This window comes from Xenopus laevis, chromosome 6L (genome assembly GCF_017654675.1).
Source record: "Xenopus laevis strain J_2021 chromosome 6L, Xenopus_laevis_v10.1, whole genome shotgun sequence".
NCBI lineage: Eukaryota > Metazoa > Chordata > Amphibia > Anura > Pipidae > Xenopus > Xenopus laevis.
Window position 1 is genome coordinate 76,887,998 of NC_054381.1, and position 16,009 is coordinate 76,904,006.

General features: G+C 39.8%; 2 protein-coding genes across 5 annotated transcripts in view; both read right to left on the reverse strand.

Moving 5' to 3' along the window:
• Positions 1 to 5,277, reverse strand: part of LOC108719053 — a 121,589-nt gene extending 116,312 nt beyond the window's left edge. The window contains exons 1-2 of one of the 4 annotated variants that reach the window (XM_041566206.1): positions 5,103 to 5,277; positions 3,834 to 3,896 (exon numbers count right to left, since the gene is read on the reverse strand). In XM_041566206.1, coding sequence (XP_041422140.1) covers positions 3,834 to 3,890 — 57 coding nt within the window. In that variant the 5' untranslated portion in view covers positions 3,891 to 3,896; positions 5,103 to 5,277. Of the gene's footprint in view, positions 1 to 3,833; positions 3,898 to 5,102 lie in introns of those variants that run through there. The other 3 variants (XM_041566205.1, XM_041566203.1, XM_041566209.1) reach the window with 3 other exon arrangements.
• Positions 5,278 to 10,718: 5,441 nt separating this feature from the next.
• Positions 10,719 to 16,009, reverse strand: part of cct5b (chaperonin containing TCP1, subunit 5 (epsilon) b) — a gene marked incomplete in the record, with an annotated part of 37,377 nt that continues 32,086 nt past the window's right edge. Inside the window, 5 exon segments of the mRNA NM_001097075.1 lie at positions 10,719 to 10,977; positions 14,225 to 14,244; positions 14,247 to 14,436; positions 15,418 to 15,555; positions 15,796 to 15,981. Of these exon segments, the coding sequence (NP_001090544.1) occupies positions 14,225 to 14,244; positions 14,247 to 14,436; positions 15,418 to 15,555; positions 15,796 to 15,981 (534 nt within the window).

Consider the following 16,009-nt stretch of genomic DNA (forward strand, 5'->3'; position numbering starts at 1 on the left):
GTTGCTCCCCCGTTTAGAGGCAAGAGCAAATTCGATCCACCCAATACACCTGCTGCTATTCGTACTTTTACCAAAGTTCTGAATAATGAAGCTACTTATATCACTCGCCAGCATCATGGATACCCCAACCTTTCGTGCACAGAAAGGGAGGCAATTGGGACCCTCAAGAATGATAAATACTTAGTAATCAGACCAGAGGATAAAGGAGGGGCGATCGTACTACTTGATTACAACTTCTACCGTGAAGAAATCCTTACACAGTTGTCAGATCTGTCCACATACAAACCTTTGCCTGTTGACCCTACATTTAAATTTAAAAGGGAGTTAGATGACTGCCTGAGGGCGGCACACGGGGCAGGATGGATTAGCACTGACACTCTGCATTTCCTGTTAACTGAGTATCCAAGGACGCCCATCATTTATACATTGCCTAAGATACACAAATCCCAATCGGCCCCCCCTGGTCGAGCAATCATCTCAGCAGTGGGCTCATTATACCAACCTGTCTCTACCTTTGTGGACTCCTTTCTGCAATCCCATGTGAGATCCATGCCATCCTTTACACAAGACTCCACCCATGTGATCAAAAAACTGTACGAACTAGGGGACATCCCTACCCAATGTCTCCTAGTCACCATGGACGTTAAGAGCCTGTACACTGTGATTCCGCATGATCAAGGCTTAGAAGCCTGCAGAAGGGCTCTCTTGACCTCCCCTGATGCTAAAGTCCCCAGTGAATTTCTATTACAGCTGTTGGAACTTACATTAACTAGAAACTTTTTTCGTTTTGAAAATTCTTTTTTTCTGCAGGTCTCGGGGACCGCCATGGGTAGTGCCCTGGCACCGTCATACGCCAATTTATTTATGCTAAACTTTGAAACAGAGAACATTTCACCTCTACTGGGCTCCTCGATTTTGTCCTACTTTCGCTACATAGATGATTTGTTCTTTATCTGGACTGGGAGTGAACAAGCATTGGTGGACTTCCACAACGATCTCAATACCCTGGATACACCCATTAAACTGACAATGAGCTTCCATGCTCAAGAAATTGACTTTCTGGATCTACATATATATATAAACGTGATGGGGGTCTGGGCACCAAATTGTTTCACAAATCGACTGACCGCAACTCACTTCTCCATGCATCCAGCAACCATCCCCCGGCCACAGTGAGGGGCATCCCATACTCCCAATTCTTGAGGGTCATCAGGAACAACACAGACCAAAGCTCTGCCAACACCCAACTACGGGCAATGTACAACAAATTTCGGGACAGGGGCTACGCACGTGATCTCCTTGATACACAACTAAATAAGGCTATGCAGCACACACAAGCATCCCTCCTGAACAAAGACCATACTAAATTAAATAGGGAGGTGCCTCTGATCTTCACCACTACATATACTCCTGCAGCAGCACTCTTTCGAAGAAGATAAAGACAAATTGGCCCATGATTGCTATGGATGAATCCTTGGCCCTATTTCAAGCACCAACCCCAATGATGGGATACAGACGCAACAAAAACCTTAAAGACATCCTGATGGTGACGGATTTCAAGGGACCGACAGTCGCTCGCAAGGATTGGCTAGCCACAAACAAAAAACTTGGTTGCTACAGATGCCCGGACTGCACCACCTGTCGCTGCCTGTTGAGTGGGCCAGATTTCCCTCATCCGTATATGGTTAAGAGATTAAAGATCACACATAGATTGACTTGTACTTCCACTTTTGTGGTGTACATCATTATTTGCCCTTGTGGACTTTACTATGTCGGGAAAACTACCACCACATTAAGAGAAAGGATCAGCAACCATCGTTCTGCCATTAGTAAAGCACTAAGGGAGGGTAAGGCTACCCAACCAGTGGCCAGACATTTCTTATCCCAGGGCCACGGTCTCCCCACGTTTAAGTGTATGGCCATTGATCATCAGCCACCTCTAAGTAGAGGTGGCGACAGAGACAGCGCACTACTACGCAGAGAGTCGCGATGGATCTTCAAACTGGACACTCTAACCCCTAGGGGTCTGAATGAGTCCTTACCACTTGGTTGTTTTATCTAACTATGGACATTAATCTCCCATATATACCTGTGCTGTTGGACTCTTATGCAGCCGTTTGGGCGCACAATTCTTTGTACAAAAATGCTCTCAGACCATTGTGTTTACCTTGTTTTGTATAATATTCTTGGCATTATACTTCCTTTTATAGGTTCTGAGGTGGACCTTCTACTGTCCGTATAACTTACTCTACGTTCCGTTTAACCCACACCATTGTTTCCACACTTTGCTGGTTTAGGACACATGTAAGTGGCTTCTGTTTGCTGCAAGCTGGACAGGACACTCTAGACACACCTTTGCTGGGGATGGGCAAACAATCGGACTGTGCAGCACACAGATATGTGGGCAAGGACGAATAGCAAACACAGTTGCTGGACGACCCACCTGCTTTAACTGATAGCAGTGTGTGGTCCGCTTGGGCCATATTGGCGTCTTACCCTTTTAATGGTAGGCCTCAATGCAGGCACCAAGGGTTTATATCACCATGACCAATTTTATGGTTATTTTAACTGGCCTCGGAGTTTAAGCTGTCCACCTCCCCTACATAGTGGGGGATTGGTGAGTGTGTATTGCCCCAGTCCGATGCCCACCAGTGGCTCGCCCACCTCTACTGTGTTAGGCGTGGCACTGCCAGTATCCGTTGACCCTTTTAAGTACCCGTGCTGGGGGCCCCTATGGTGTGCGAGTTGGTCCTTATAGGGACGGCAGCTTCCAGTGCCCATTGTTACAACCAGTAAATGTTTTTAACTTCATGGTGGGTGGTCACTAGTGATGTCACCAATGGGGGTGTGGTTCTATTTGCACATAGCCTCTCTCTGGCTATAAAAGGTGTACTCTGTCACTGCACTGTGTTTCCTTGAAAAAGGTCCTTGTGTGGGACCGAAACGTTGGATCAATAAACTTTTTTCTTTTTTATCCAGTTGTTGTTTTCTCAAATCCTGTGAGTGCCATCACCTTTTACCCTATGTATGATTCTTTGACGCATGGGCACCCAGGTCTCGTCCTCCCTTCAGGGTGTGCGGCCCTTATCTGCCATTTTTATATTATATATATATATATATATATATATATATATATATATATATATATATATATATATATATATATATATATATATATATATATATATATATATATATATATATATATATATATATATATATATATATATATACACACACACACACAAGTCTGTGGACAGCACCCGCTTTCCTTATTAGCTACCTTCTAGCTGCCCCTGTGCACGGTGATATATTGTATACAGAGAAAAGAACAAAAAACCAGCACCAAGGGTCTTCAAGTGATGAAAATGTTATATTGTTACATAGTTTGCATTTTCATCACTTGAAGACCCTTGTTGCTGGGTTGTTTTTTTTTTTGTTGTTTTTTCTCTCTCTCTCTCTCTCTCTCCATACTAGGCTCACTGGCAGAAGGCACAAATGGTTGGTATAGGAAGCTCCAATAAAGGGGGCTTTTTTGAAGACAATAATTTTTAGCGCAAGGTAAATCCAGCACCATATAGCATACATTACCTACAAAATTAGGGGGTTTTCATTTATTCTGTATGTCACCTTTCATTATTCCTGTTTTTTGCTGCCTAAAAGGTTGTAAGGAAAATACTACCATATCAAAAAAGGGGGATGTAGCTCTCTAAATTCTGAAGTATAGTCTGTATATGAACAATTTTACACTAGTAATTTTTTGCCACTCAACTTTCTTAAGCATTACATTTTTGCAAGCAAAACATCAAGTGGATTTGCCTGTTTTCCGTTACCTTACAGAAGATTGCTTTCTCTACCGACGTGGATATCTTTTCTTTTTTTCCGGCCATAAATATCTGTTTCATTAAAAAAATAAAGTTTAGGTACAATATATCATATACAGATAGAACCCCCATTTTACGTTTTTCAGGGGACCAGAAAAAAATGGTGTAAAATCCAGGAAAATTTTAAATCAGGGAAATGTATTATGCATAGTATATAGGTGGGACCACAAAACAACAATGTAAAATCAGGGGATGTAAAATTGAGGTTTCACTGTAGATGTATAAGGGTGGTGGCAGATGGGGATATTAGTCGCCTACTGACAAATCTTCACTACTGGGGGCGAAGTCTCCCTGAAGTTTCCTTGTGAGCCAAATTCGTACGACTTCGTAAATCCAAACCGATTCGTATGCCATCCTGCCGCTGATTCATATTCTTACCGGCGGCATTTGGGTACATTAGTAGCCTGCAGTAGAAAATTTGTCACTGGAGGCATTCTGAATCAATGGAGGCATGCTGCTTGCTATTATAAATTAGGAGAATAGATAATGGGGCCAAAGTACACAGATCTCGGCATGCGGAGAAACGCTGGCCAAGAATCACTTCTGCTGCGCTGCCTGCGTTTGGAATCAATACCTCTGCTCAGGTGCAGGCTGTATAGGTTGTATGATTGACCTTACTCATAGCAACCAATCAGAGGTCCACTTATAGAATTCTAATAAAAGCAGATTTTTGGATTATTTGTTGCAATTTAGCATTTGTATTAATACATCAACTCATCTCTCGCTCACCCAGTGGTCAGAGGCAATTGTTAAAATTTGGTTGTCATATATTTACAGCACGGCACCTAATTTAATACTTCCCAATAGATCTGGACCCATAGGGAAGGGGAGTAACGTTGATCAATATAAAAAGGAGTCTTAATCAATTCCTGTGTTTTTATTACATTGTTTTTAGGTTCTGTTGGTATAGAAGATTCGGGAAACATAAATATTATGCAAATTATGCAACAACACCACGTGCTAAAAAAACGCTACACATTGGCAGGTGTATAAAGCGTTAGCAGTATTGTAAAGGTTTCTCTCCCAATTCCCCATTAACTATGTATTTTAATATCAAATGCTTTATACTACGTATGCAATACACACGATACTTCCATATTGCTTATTTTGCGCAATTACGTATTTTGAGGCATTCAATCGTGAAGTAAAAAATGTCAATGAATGCGGACCTAACCGCTGTATAAAATTTGGAATTATTATAACTTTGTCTATACGTACCGCCTAAAAATCCCGATTTTCTTAACAAAACCCGCAGGACCGCAGCGCCATTAAGCAGATCTTTGCCTGCCGACAAAATATCTGACAACACAAGCTTCCTCTCGCGAGACCATGGCGTCACGGCTGCTTCGTTAAACGTATTAGGGTAGGGTAGCGGTTAGTTCCTATCCTCGGAAAGGACCTGACGTCACGGTCATGTGATCCTACCATGTGACTGCTCCACTGAGGATTACCCATTAGTGAGGGCAAATTCAAACATGGGAAAGTGGTAATGGGTTCTAGTGGCGGCTGCGGACTGTTGACTGCAATGTCGGACTGGGACACCAGGGGCCCACCAATTAATTTTAGACAAGGGGCCGCTCTTAGTACTGTTATTCTTCCTCTCCTCACTCAACCTCTATTCTCCTAGTCTCTTCTTTACACACTATAATCTATTATTCCATCTATTTAGCCTCTTTGTTCTTATAGCAATAGGGAATGACCATGAAATAGGCCAAATGTCTAGCAGCATGAGGGCCCACTGACACCTGGGCCCAACGGGAATTTTCCTGGTATCCCGGTGGGCCAGTCCGACACTGCTTGACTGGACCTGCAACTTAAACCCTGGGGTTGCCAACTTGTATTGTAGGTTTGGTACAGGTTGTAACCTCTACCTTAGGTTTTGGCCAGTTCATTGTGTTGCTGGATGTTTGTAGGGGCTGAAGGGATCACTGTACCTCTGAATTTTGAGGGGAGTCTCTGTGCTGAATTTCTGTGGGGGTATGGGGGGGAGACAGTGTGCCTCTGAATTTCTGTGGGGTGAAGGGGGAGTCAGTTTGTCTCTGAATTTCTGTGGGGTGAGGGGGGAGTCAGTATGCCTCTGAATTTCTGTGGGGTGAGGGGGGAGTCAGTGTGCCTCTGAATTTCTGTGGGGTACAGGGGAGTCACTGTGCCTCTGAATTTCTGTGGGGTGAGGGGGGAATCATTGTGTCTCTGAATTTCTGTGGGGTACGGGGGGAGTCAGTTTGTCTCTGAATTTCTGTGGGGTGAGGGGGGAGTCACTGTGCCTCTGAATTTCTGTGGAGTGAAGGGGGAGTCAGTGTGCCTCTGAATTTCTGTGGGGTACAGGGGAGTCACTGTGCCTCTGAATTTCTGTGGGGTGAGGGGGGAATCATTGTGTCTCTGAATTTCTGTGGGGTACGGGGGGAGTCAGTGTGCCTCTGAATTTCCGTGGGATACAAGGGTAGTCAGTGTGCCTCTGAATTCCGGGGCCTCAGCCCAAAAGCAGGCCGCGGACGCTCCCGCACTGGGCCGCCGAGCCCAGTGCGCAAAAACGAGGCGTGCCTAAATGGACGCTGGTGCGCCCTGCAAAAAAGGTTGGGGACTCCTGATTTAAAGGAGAAGGAAAACTACCGAAGCCATTTATTGCCAATAGATTAGCCACAATAGTGCAAGCTATAACACTATTAACAGCTCTTGAAGCTCTCTCTGTTTGTTTAGGATAGCAGCTGCCATATTCGCTTGGTGTGACATCACTGCGTCTTTCCGTGCTCACTCATAACTCTGAGCTCAGATTACAGCAGGGAGGGGGGGGAGGGAGAGGAGCAAACTGAGCATGCCCAAGCCCTGGAGATTTTAGCTGAAAACAGGAAGTCTGATACAGAAGCCCATGTGTACACAATAGAAGGAAAGAAATGCTGTGTTTCTTTTGACAGAGGACTCAGAGCAGCATATACTGATATATATATAGACCTTTCTGATAAAGCTTACTTAGTTGAATCCTTTTCTGATAAAGCTTACTTAGTTGAATCCTTTTCTGATAAAGCTTACTTAGTTGTAGCCTTTCCTTCTCCTTTAAGGCACTATCCATATGGAGTGTCTGTTTTTCCTGCAAACCTATTGATGACTTTATTGCCTCCTGAACTGAACCAACTGTGCTTGTGCCACTGTGATAGGAAAATCAGTTCTACTGGAAAAGCCATGCGCTGTATAAATGATGATAATGATGATTCTTTCTCCCACACTCCTCTCTCTGCAACCTCTCAGTTGGTCTGGTTCCCTTATTCAGCTATTGACCATCTCCGGCAGGCTCTGGGTGACAATGCACAATCAAGCTGTGAGTTCTCTGCTTTCCTCCCTTTCTCCTGTTAAAGGGGTTGTTTACCTTTAAATTAACTTTTAGTATGATGTAGAGAGTGATATTCTGAGACAATTTGCAATTAGTTTTAATTTTTTAGTATTTGTGGTTTTTGAGTTATTCAACTTTTTATTCAGCAGCTCTCCAGTTTGCAGTTTCAGACATCTGGCGCAAATAACCCTAGCAACCATGAGAAATAAAGGCAGATGACCAATTGTAAAGTTATTTAGAATTGGCCATTCTATAACATGCTAAAAGTGATCTTAAAGGTGAACTACCCCTTTAATCACTTCTGTTCAGGCTTCAAACAGTTCTAGCATTTTTATATTCAACTTTTCTTTAAAGAGGAGAAAATGTAAAATCACTGGGTAGTGCCAAGTGGTTGGGGGCCCCCAGTTGTTCCAATCACTGATACCCTGTAGAGTCATCCCTCTTATATCCATTTGCACCAGACACAATGAACTGCCTCTAATAGAACATTTCTAGGTATTCATTCTGCACGTATGTGAGTAAAAGGGGTTTATTGACTGATACTAAACCATTCTCTCCCTCGTTCATTTCTGCAGATTCTGGGCAAACTCCAGAGGAAGTTGGATGAATATTTTGAGAAGCTGAAGAAAGCCACAGACGACTACAAAAAGTTAGTGCAGAAGCCACTACGGCATAAAGCTGCTCAGTTATATACAGATGGAAACAGGCCCCCGTGTCTATAAATCGGTGTAGAATTCATAATAATGTCATTAGTTTTCTGTTTTGTTAAAAGAAAATAAACTATTTTGTATGATGTTTCTACGTGTGTCCATTTGTGGGATGTTTTCATTATCAGATCCCAACCCCCTGCTGATATATATATATATATATATATATATATATATATTTGTTGAACTGTATCAGCTTGAAAGGAGCTGCTGACGCCACTGGATCTGTATGAGAAAAAAATATCAGTCAGTAATAGATCATCATTAATTCTCATTCAGAGGCATGGCATTTATGCACAAGCCATATTCATTAGGGGTTCCAGCATGTTATGGAGTTTTTCTCCCAGGCTGATGCTCCTTTTAGAAATAAATGCACTGGCTATGGGAATAGGAAATAATGCCTGAGTCTTCTCAATCGCATTCTACCCTGTTGTGTTATTGTGCGGCTGCTGCAGTGAAGCTAATGTCCATCAGCACAGAAAACCTTGATTCAGCCCCTACTGCCTGGTGTGTTTATTTGCTTCACACATGGGGAGGATTGTGACCAAAAATGTAAACTTGAGCATCTTCTAGCTGAAACCCACCTCTTGTGCACAGTGAGGATTCGGGTCCTACCAATGTAGACACACCAGGCAGCAGGGGATCAAATTGCTATTTGTCTACCAGCTGAGAACCATTGTACAGGGATACTGAATGGAGATGGGACCTTACCCTGTAGAGGTTTCGGTTTTCCTCTGCTGTTATTCAGGAAACTCTTTTCGGGCTGTTCATGTTATTGGCCACAAGATCAAAACAGGAGAAGCCCTCCAGGGCCATTTACAGAGCTGCTTCTTATTCTGCCGATGACTGTGTGCAGAAGTCACAAGCACTCCGCAACTGTTTCAGGTACCAGAGAGCTACTCCTTTCAGTCCTGTATATGCTAGCGAAGGCAGATTTGCATACGGCGTGCAGTTTAAAGTACAATGGCCATATATGCAGCAGAAAACACATTACACTACACAAGGCCAGGGAACCTTAATAAATGTATTTGAATGCCCTACACGTGTCCACAGTATAGTTTAGGTACCATATGTTATCAAATGCAGTGGGAAGGAGGGTACCCTAAACAAAAAAAATTATCTTTTTCAGCCTATCACCCTAAAAAAAGTAAGACACCAGCATTTTTTTGGGACTTAGAAAAAAATGTCAACTTTTTTTGAACCATCCCCATCTACTCTATTGCACTTAGACTGGTCTGAGATGCAATCTCCATATTTAAATGCAGTGTCCACATTCAAATTTCGCGCATGCGCATACCATCGCTCATCACTTCCGCAATTACATTCAGAATTCTGTGTCACTAGACGGACCATCTTCTGCCCGCAATGCTTCGTGTCAAATGCGCATGCATCTATAAATGTGGTGACTGTCTAGCATGCCCTTTTATTAGGAAAGCAAGTACTATTTTGGGGAGATTGGACATAGCTGTATATCCTATTAAACAATTCATTAACTATAAAACAATGGTTGTGATTTATGTCATGCTATGTGAAAAAATGTATGTAGGTAAAACAAAGAGGGAATTCAGACGGAGAATTCCGGAGCATGTGGGTGACGGAAGAAATAAAAGAAACAAGTCAGTGAATTTCAAAATGGCAGCACTGCAGTATGAATTTCTTGGCCGTAGAACAAAGGAAATCCACAACAAGGCTAGGAGACATGGATAGAAAACTGCTACAGTCCTTAGTAAAATGGATTTACTGGCTCAATTGCAAATCTCCCAATGGCCTGAATGAAGGTTTTACTTTCACTCCTTTCTTATAATTATCTCACAACACTTGTGATATATATTCATTTTTAATAATCTGAATCTATGAATTGACTTCTTTAAATATAATCAAAATTTGTTACACCAGAATACTACACTATGTAATACAACATCCATCAAAGAATATCATCTTGACATTTGTCCATCAAGTAACAATTTCCATTTGTCACAATATAAAATTATCCCATACAATATATTTGAAGGGAGTTCAAACTGCAACAAATGTAACATATTGCAGTATGGGCAGAGTGACAATGTATCCAGATCTGAATAGAATTATTTTAGGCTGACGCATACGCATGTGAAATAAATTAAGCAGCACGGACAGAAGCAGGCATATCCTGATCCGTTAAGACGTATATATCAGGCGAACGCATGCGCATTCAACAAGATTGAAGCAGTGCAGACAGAAGTTGGTCCGTCTAGTTACATAGAATTCTGAATGTAATTGCGGAAGTGACGCACGATGGTATGCGCAAGTGTGAAATTTGAATGTGCACACTGCAAGGGTATTTAAATATGGAGATTAGACGTACCCAATACTTATGCCCCTGAGGAAACCGAATCTTCTGCGAAACTCGTAGGGCAGGCGGCATAGGTGGACGGTGGGGGACCAGCTCCCACATAGATAGAAATTGGTCTGGGGAACTGTTTTAGGGACATGGTCCCACACTGCTTCCAGGTTCTAGGAAGAGTATACGGTTTTGTGTTGTGTATAATGTCACAGAACATTTTAATCTATATTAAAATCTACGTTTTAAATTGCTCTCAGATCTGAACTGGTTAGCCAGAAGAACACAGGCATTACAGGATCTGTAAGTAATGTCTTTGGTGTTACTTCAATCTGGTTGTAAATACTGTTTCTTATTCTAACCTGCGGATCCAGGTCAAACACCACTGATAAAAAGCTAAGGGAATCTCTTATATCATTTTTTATTTATAAGTATGAGAATTCCCTTTATTGTACATGAATTTAAAAAGTCACACGTGAAAGTTAAGAGCACAATTTTTATTGTCTATTATATAAAAGACACACAGTGCACACTATATGAGAAATGCAAAAATTATTAAACAATAAATATTGAGCTGAAATAAGTGTACTCATATTTCACACAATATCATGTTTACTCTTCAGTTTCACCAGGCTGACGGATGTCATCGATTTTCAAAATCATTTTAACAACTTGTGTAGCCAAAGAAATCTGCTGTTTCTTGCCAATTAATGTTTCTATGACATGCTGCTGCTTCATATCTGCAAAAACAAACATTAACATAAAAAAAAATGTAACCTAAATAAAATTATAAAAATCAAGGAGATTATAGTTGAACATATCACTAATTTTTAGTGGCTGTATACATTCTCTGGTTTTTAAATGAATATATTAAGCATGATCCATACCCCTTAACTATAACACTTTTCACAGGACAGCCTCTAACTGTCCTGAAATGTCCCACATTGCCCTTTCAAACCAATTTCTGTACAGACAGCTGCAATGAACTACCAGAAAAAGTTACAAGTCCTGCAAACTTAATGATAAAAACACAGTTTTTGCAAAGTCCCCAGAATAATTAGCACCTGCACTTACATACAGTTGTATTGAAAAAGATAAGCAAGCCTCTTGGGGAACAGAGTCTTGCAGCTTACTTACTATGGGCGACAAAGCTCTCAAAATGCGTCTTCATTGGAAATAACTGAAATCACCAGTGTTAAAAGAAACATATCACTAAGTCACCCAGAGTCGCCTCTGGTGAAATCTTCGGTCGACTTAACTGAAATTGCTGGCGCTAAAACCAACATATCGCTATTTTCAATGGAGATGCAATTTTCAAGAGTCAAATCTCCCTTAAGGGGAATTTCACCTTCTTTAGCAAAACACATAAAATGTATTACTCAACACAAAAAATGCATTCATAATTTTCATTAACAGTTAGTTAGTACTATATTTAAGTACCTTTCATTTTGCAATGTTTTTAGTGCTGCTTTTCCAGTATTAAAGCAGTGGGAGGAGTTATTTTACAGCTGAACTCATTGTGTTTGCCTTTACTATAGCTTTATTGAACAAGAACATTTTACAGTTATGTTACATGTAATTGGCTGATTTGTCCCAGTATGTTACATAATAAACACACATGGCTATATTAATTCGTGATGCTTCACCTCCATCCCAACCATGGGAAAAAATCATGTTTATAAATTGGCCATGGTATTTGAGGGTGTGGCCACAAAATCTTAATGCACTAAAAATAGTAAAAAAAAAAAAAATATAGCACATGCAGAATTCAATGCCCATTAGTATGAAAGGAAAAAGACATAAGGATAAAAATATGTAAAAAAAACAAAAGCACATATAAGGATTTATAGTAGAATGTATACGCCATACATGAACGCCCTTAAATTGATGTCTATATTTAAGCCTTTTGGATGTCGTTTGTATGTTCATAGGAGAGATTTAAGATCCAATGTAACAAACATAGTATAAAATAAAACAATGAATTAAGTGTACTACAAAGAATGTTATACATTGCTTGGAGTACCCCTGTGGGCTACAATATGTAGGAAAAACAAAGGGGGAATTAAGAACAAGAATTAATGAACATGTGGGCAAGATTTTAAAGGGTGATGGTAATCAACGTTTCTGGACATTTTAAACAGGAACACAATGAAAATCCACAAGGCTTGAAATTTTGGGGTATAACAGTGACATCATACTGGAGGGGGGGCTATGGTGAAGAGTACCCCACCGGAAGAAAGCAGATGGATATTTAACATGCAAACAATATATCCAAAAGGCTAAAACAGACATAAATCGAAGGGCATATTCCTGTAAGGAGTATAAGTTTTACTATAAATCCATAAACATGCTTTCAAAACACACCTCTTTTTCCCTTTTACAATTTTAATGCTTTTTATTAGGGATGCACCGAATACACTATTTTGGATTCAGCCGAACCCCCGAATCCCTCGCGAAAGATTCGGCCGAATACCAAACTAAAATGGGAAGGGGGAAAAACTGTTTTACTTCCTTGTTTTGTGACAAAAAGTCACAAGGTTTCCCTCCCCGCCCCTAATTTGCATATGCAAATTCGCATTTGGTTCGGCCTGGCAGAAGGATTTGGCATTAGGATTCGGCCGAATCCTGCTGAAAAAGGCTGAATCTTGGCCGAATCCTGGATTTGGTGCATCCCTACTTTATCCTTTTCCCCCTTTTACATTTACACAGACATATCTAATATAAGTAATTATAAAACAATAGACTTGCTGAATAATCATTGAAGAGGTTTCATTACTCATCCGAGCAGTCTCACTGAAGAAGCTGCTCGGATGAGTAGTGAAAAGTCTTCCAATAAATACTCAGCAAGTCCAGTTGTTTTAGAATTACTAATATTAGACCATGACCTGGGTGAATGAAAATCTTTATAGTCATATTCCACATACAGAGATTTTAGAATTTTTAATATGCATATATTTATGGTGGGTAATCCCATTTAAGTATGCATTTATGCGAAAATGTATTTAATATGCGTGTGAAATTGTAGTATGGATTATGCATAGAATGTAACCATGATTTTGCTTCTATCAAGTATACCTCCCACAATTATAAGTGTGGACATCTGAACATAGGGAAATTAATTAAGTTAAAGTTAGAATTTGTAACCATGGCAAATTCTCACAATAAGGAATTTAGTTTGTGAGAGGGACTCAAGTAACATCTTAAAAGCTGTATAAGAGATGGAGTAGAATTACACCTCTGAGGAAGCTGATTGACAGTGAAACGCGTCAGGCGAGAGGGTCACTTTCATGAGCAGCTGGAGCAGGAAAGCGAGTTAAGGGAATTGCCGGCTTCCCAATCACCACAATTGGGACATCTTACTGCCCAACGTTTAACTGCAAAGGGATAATTTTTTAGCACAATTGTAAATGCATTACTTTTATACTTTTTAGCAAATAAAATGTTTTACACTATGGGCGATGCCCCTCTCTCCTCTTAACTTTGTTAGATTGCCATAAGAGGGAATTGTACAGCAAACAAGACTAATCTCTGAAATGCACTTGGAGAAAGTACTATTCTGTGAGTAGGCATATTAATTGGTGAAAAGCACACTGTGGAGATAAAATTAACTAATCCTTCTACACCAATGTTCATGGTGCGTGTTTAAAGGGTACCTAAACTCAAAAGTCTGGTGACACAATCTACTTTTAGTAGCACAGATTAGGTGTAAACAAATACTACACTATATTTTTATATTTTCCACTTCGCTAGCCTTAGGGCACTGATAAGTAAATAATCTATCGTTGGAACCTGCATTTTTTTTTCCTGTAAGGTGACCAGTGGATGACAGAAAACTTCACAAAATGGTGACTCAAGGTAAAAAAAATCAATTACTGACGAAAATAAGACAATTGGATAAGCTTCTATAATGTTAAGATTTAAATGATCTGTTGGTTACATTTTTTGTTCAGATGGTATAGGTCTCCTTTGGTGAACAACTGACCAATGGCTATGTCAGTATTAAAGTTTTAGGATCTTACCATTTGTGCCCTTATGCAGGCAATCAATGCCAAGTGCTGGGTTGTTTTCCTTCACCTGTCTAGAGCGGACTTCAGTCATTGTTTGAATAGGATTCATACCACTGTTTTCAGCAAGTGACATAGGAATAATTTCCAGTGCATCAGCAAAGGCTCTCATGGCATACTGCTCCAGAGAGGGACACTTTAAATAAAAGATGGAAAGGTTATTGATTTTACAGCTTTGTGTGACCTCTCCTGTAAAAAGAGATTATATACATACATACATACATACATATATATATATATACATATACATATACATATACATATATATATATATACATATATACATATATACATACACATACATACATACACATATACATATATATATATATATATATATATATATATATATTATGATATGCATCACTGGCATTGTTCGGTTAGTCTAAAAACTGGTCAATGTCAAAAATTAGTCAGAAGAGGTACTACAACTTTTAAAACAATAAGCTAATTTTATATGCATAAACTTTTGAACCACTGCCCAAAATTTTCTATAATAAATTCATTTAGTGGGAAAATGTATTAAAAGGTGTTAAGCCCCTGTAATAAATAAGGTTGACTATGTATGAAGGAGGAGAAATTAAAAAAAAGGGTAAGGTATAATAGAAGAGATTGGTCTCTAGCGATGAAATGAAAGGGAGAAGAGATGGAAATGAGATGTGAAAAGAAAACAAGTAATGGAGTAGAAGAGAGCCAAAGAAAATGAAGTTCCTAAAGGATTAATAGAAACTTGATTTTAGGGAACCAGTCAAAATTATTGAAATCAGACTAAAATAAAAAGGGTCTATGAGAATGTGGTGGAGAAAGTTTTAAATATTGGTTATGAGAAATGGAACATTTGTTTCCAAAAAAGGAAAGGAGCATAAAAACAGATCTTGATAGGCTTGGAATGAAAAAGATAACTGGAAGATAGGTATCTTTTTTTGGAAAAAAAACCTGTATAGTTTTTGAATACTACCGTTGATAGTGACTGTTATAAAGGCAGCCGGGACAGCAATGTATAGTCACTAATTGTCTCACCTATTCTTTTACCATTAGATTTCAACCTAGAGAACTTAGCTAGAATATTATGACAACTGTAAACCTCAATTGTTGGCACACAAGATTGTATCTTTACCTTATCTGCAGCTTGGCTAACTGCTAAAGCGCAGGCGATCTCTGCAGCCCCACCTCCATACACCATGCGATTGTCCCTTACTAGGTTACGAATAACACACAAAGCATCATGAAGTGAACGCTTTGCTTCTTCAATTATCTTTAAAAAAAAAAAAAAGAGAGAGTGATCATTTTTAAAGTTCCTTTGTCTCTGAAAAAGTCATTTAAAAGAACACTGAACAGGTGTAACACAGATAAATACTCAGACTTCTGGTTAAAAGTAAAATATTTGATCGAATACATCTATTCTACATTAACTCAAAATTAAACAACATTTTTCATTCCAATGCCAGCAGTGTATGTCTGTTATAATTAAAGAGAAAAATAAGTGAGTACTTACCATCTTATTTCCTCCTCTGATGAAAATAGTTACAGCTCTGGAGTTCTTACATTGCTCAATAACAAGCATCCGATCCTTGGTTGTGCCAAAAGAAATCTCTTTTACAATACCAGCATAGCCAAGTTTCTCTGGAGTTAACTCAGAAAACCGTGGAACAATACGGCCTCCCGTTGCAATAGCAATTAACTACAAAATCATGAAGGAGAAGAAAACA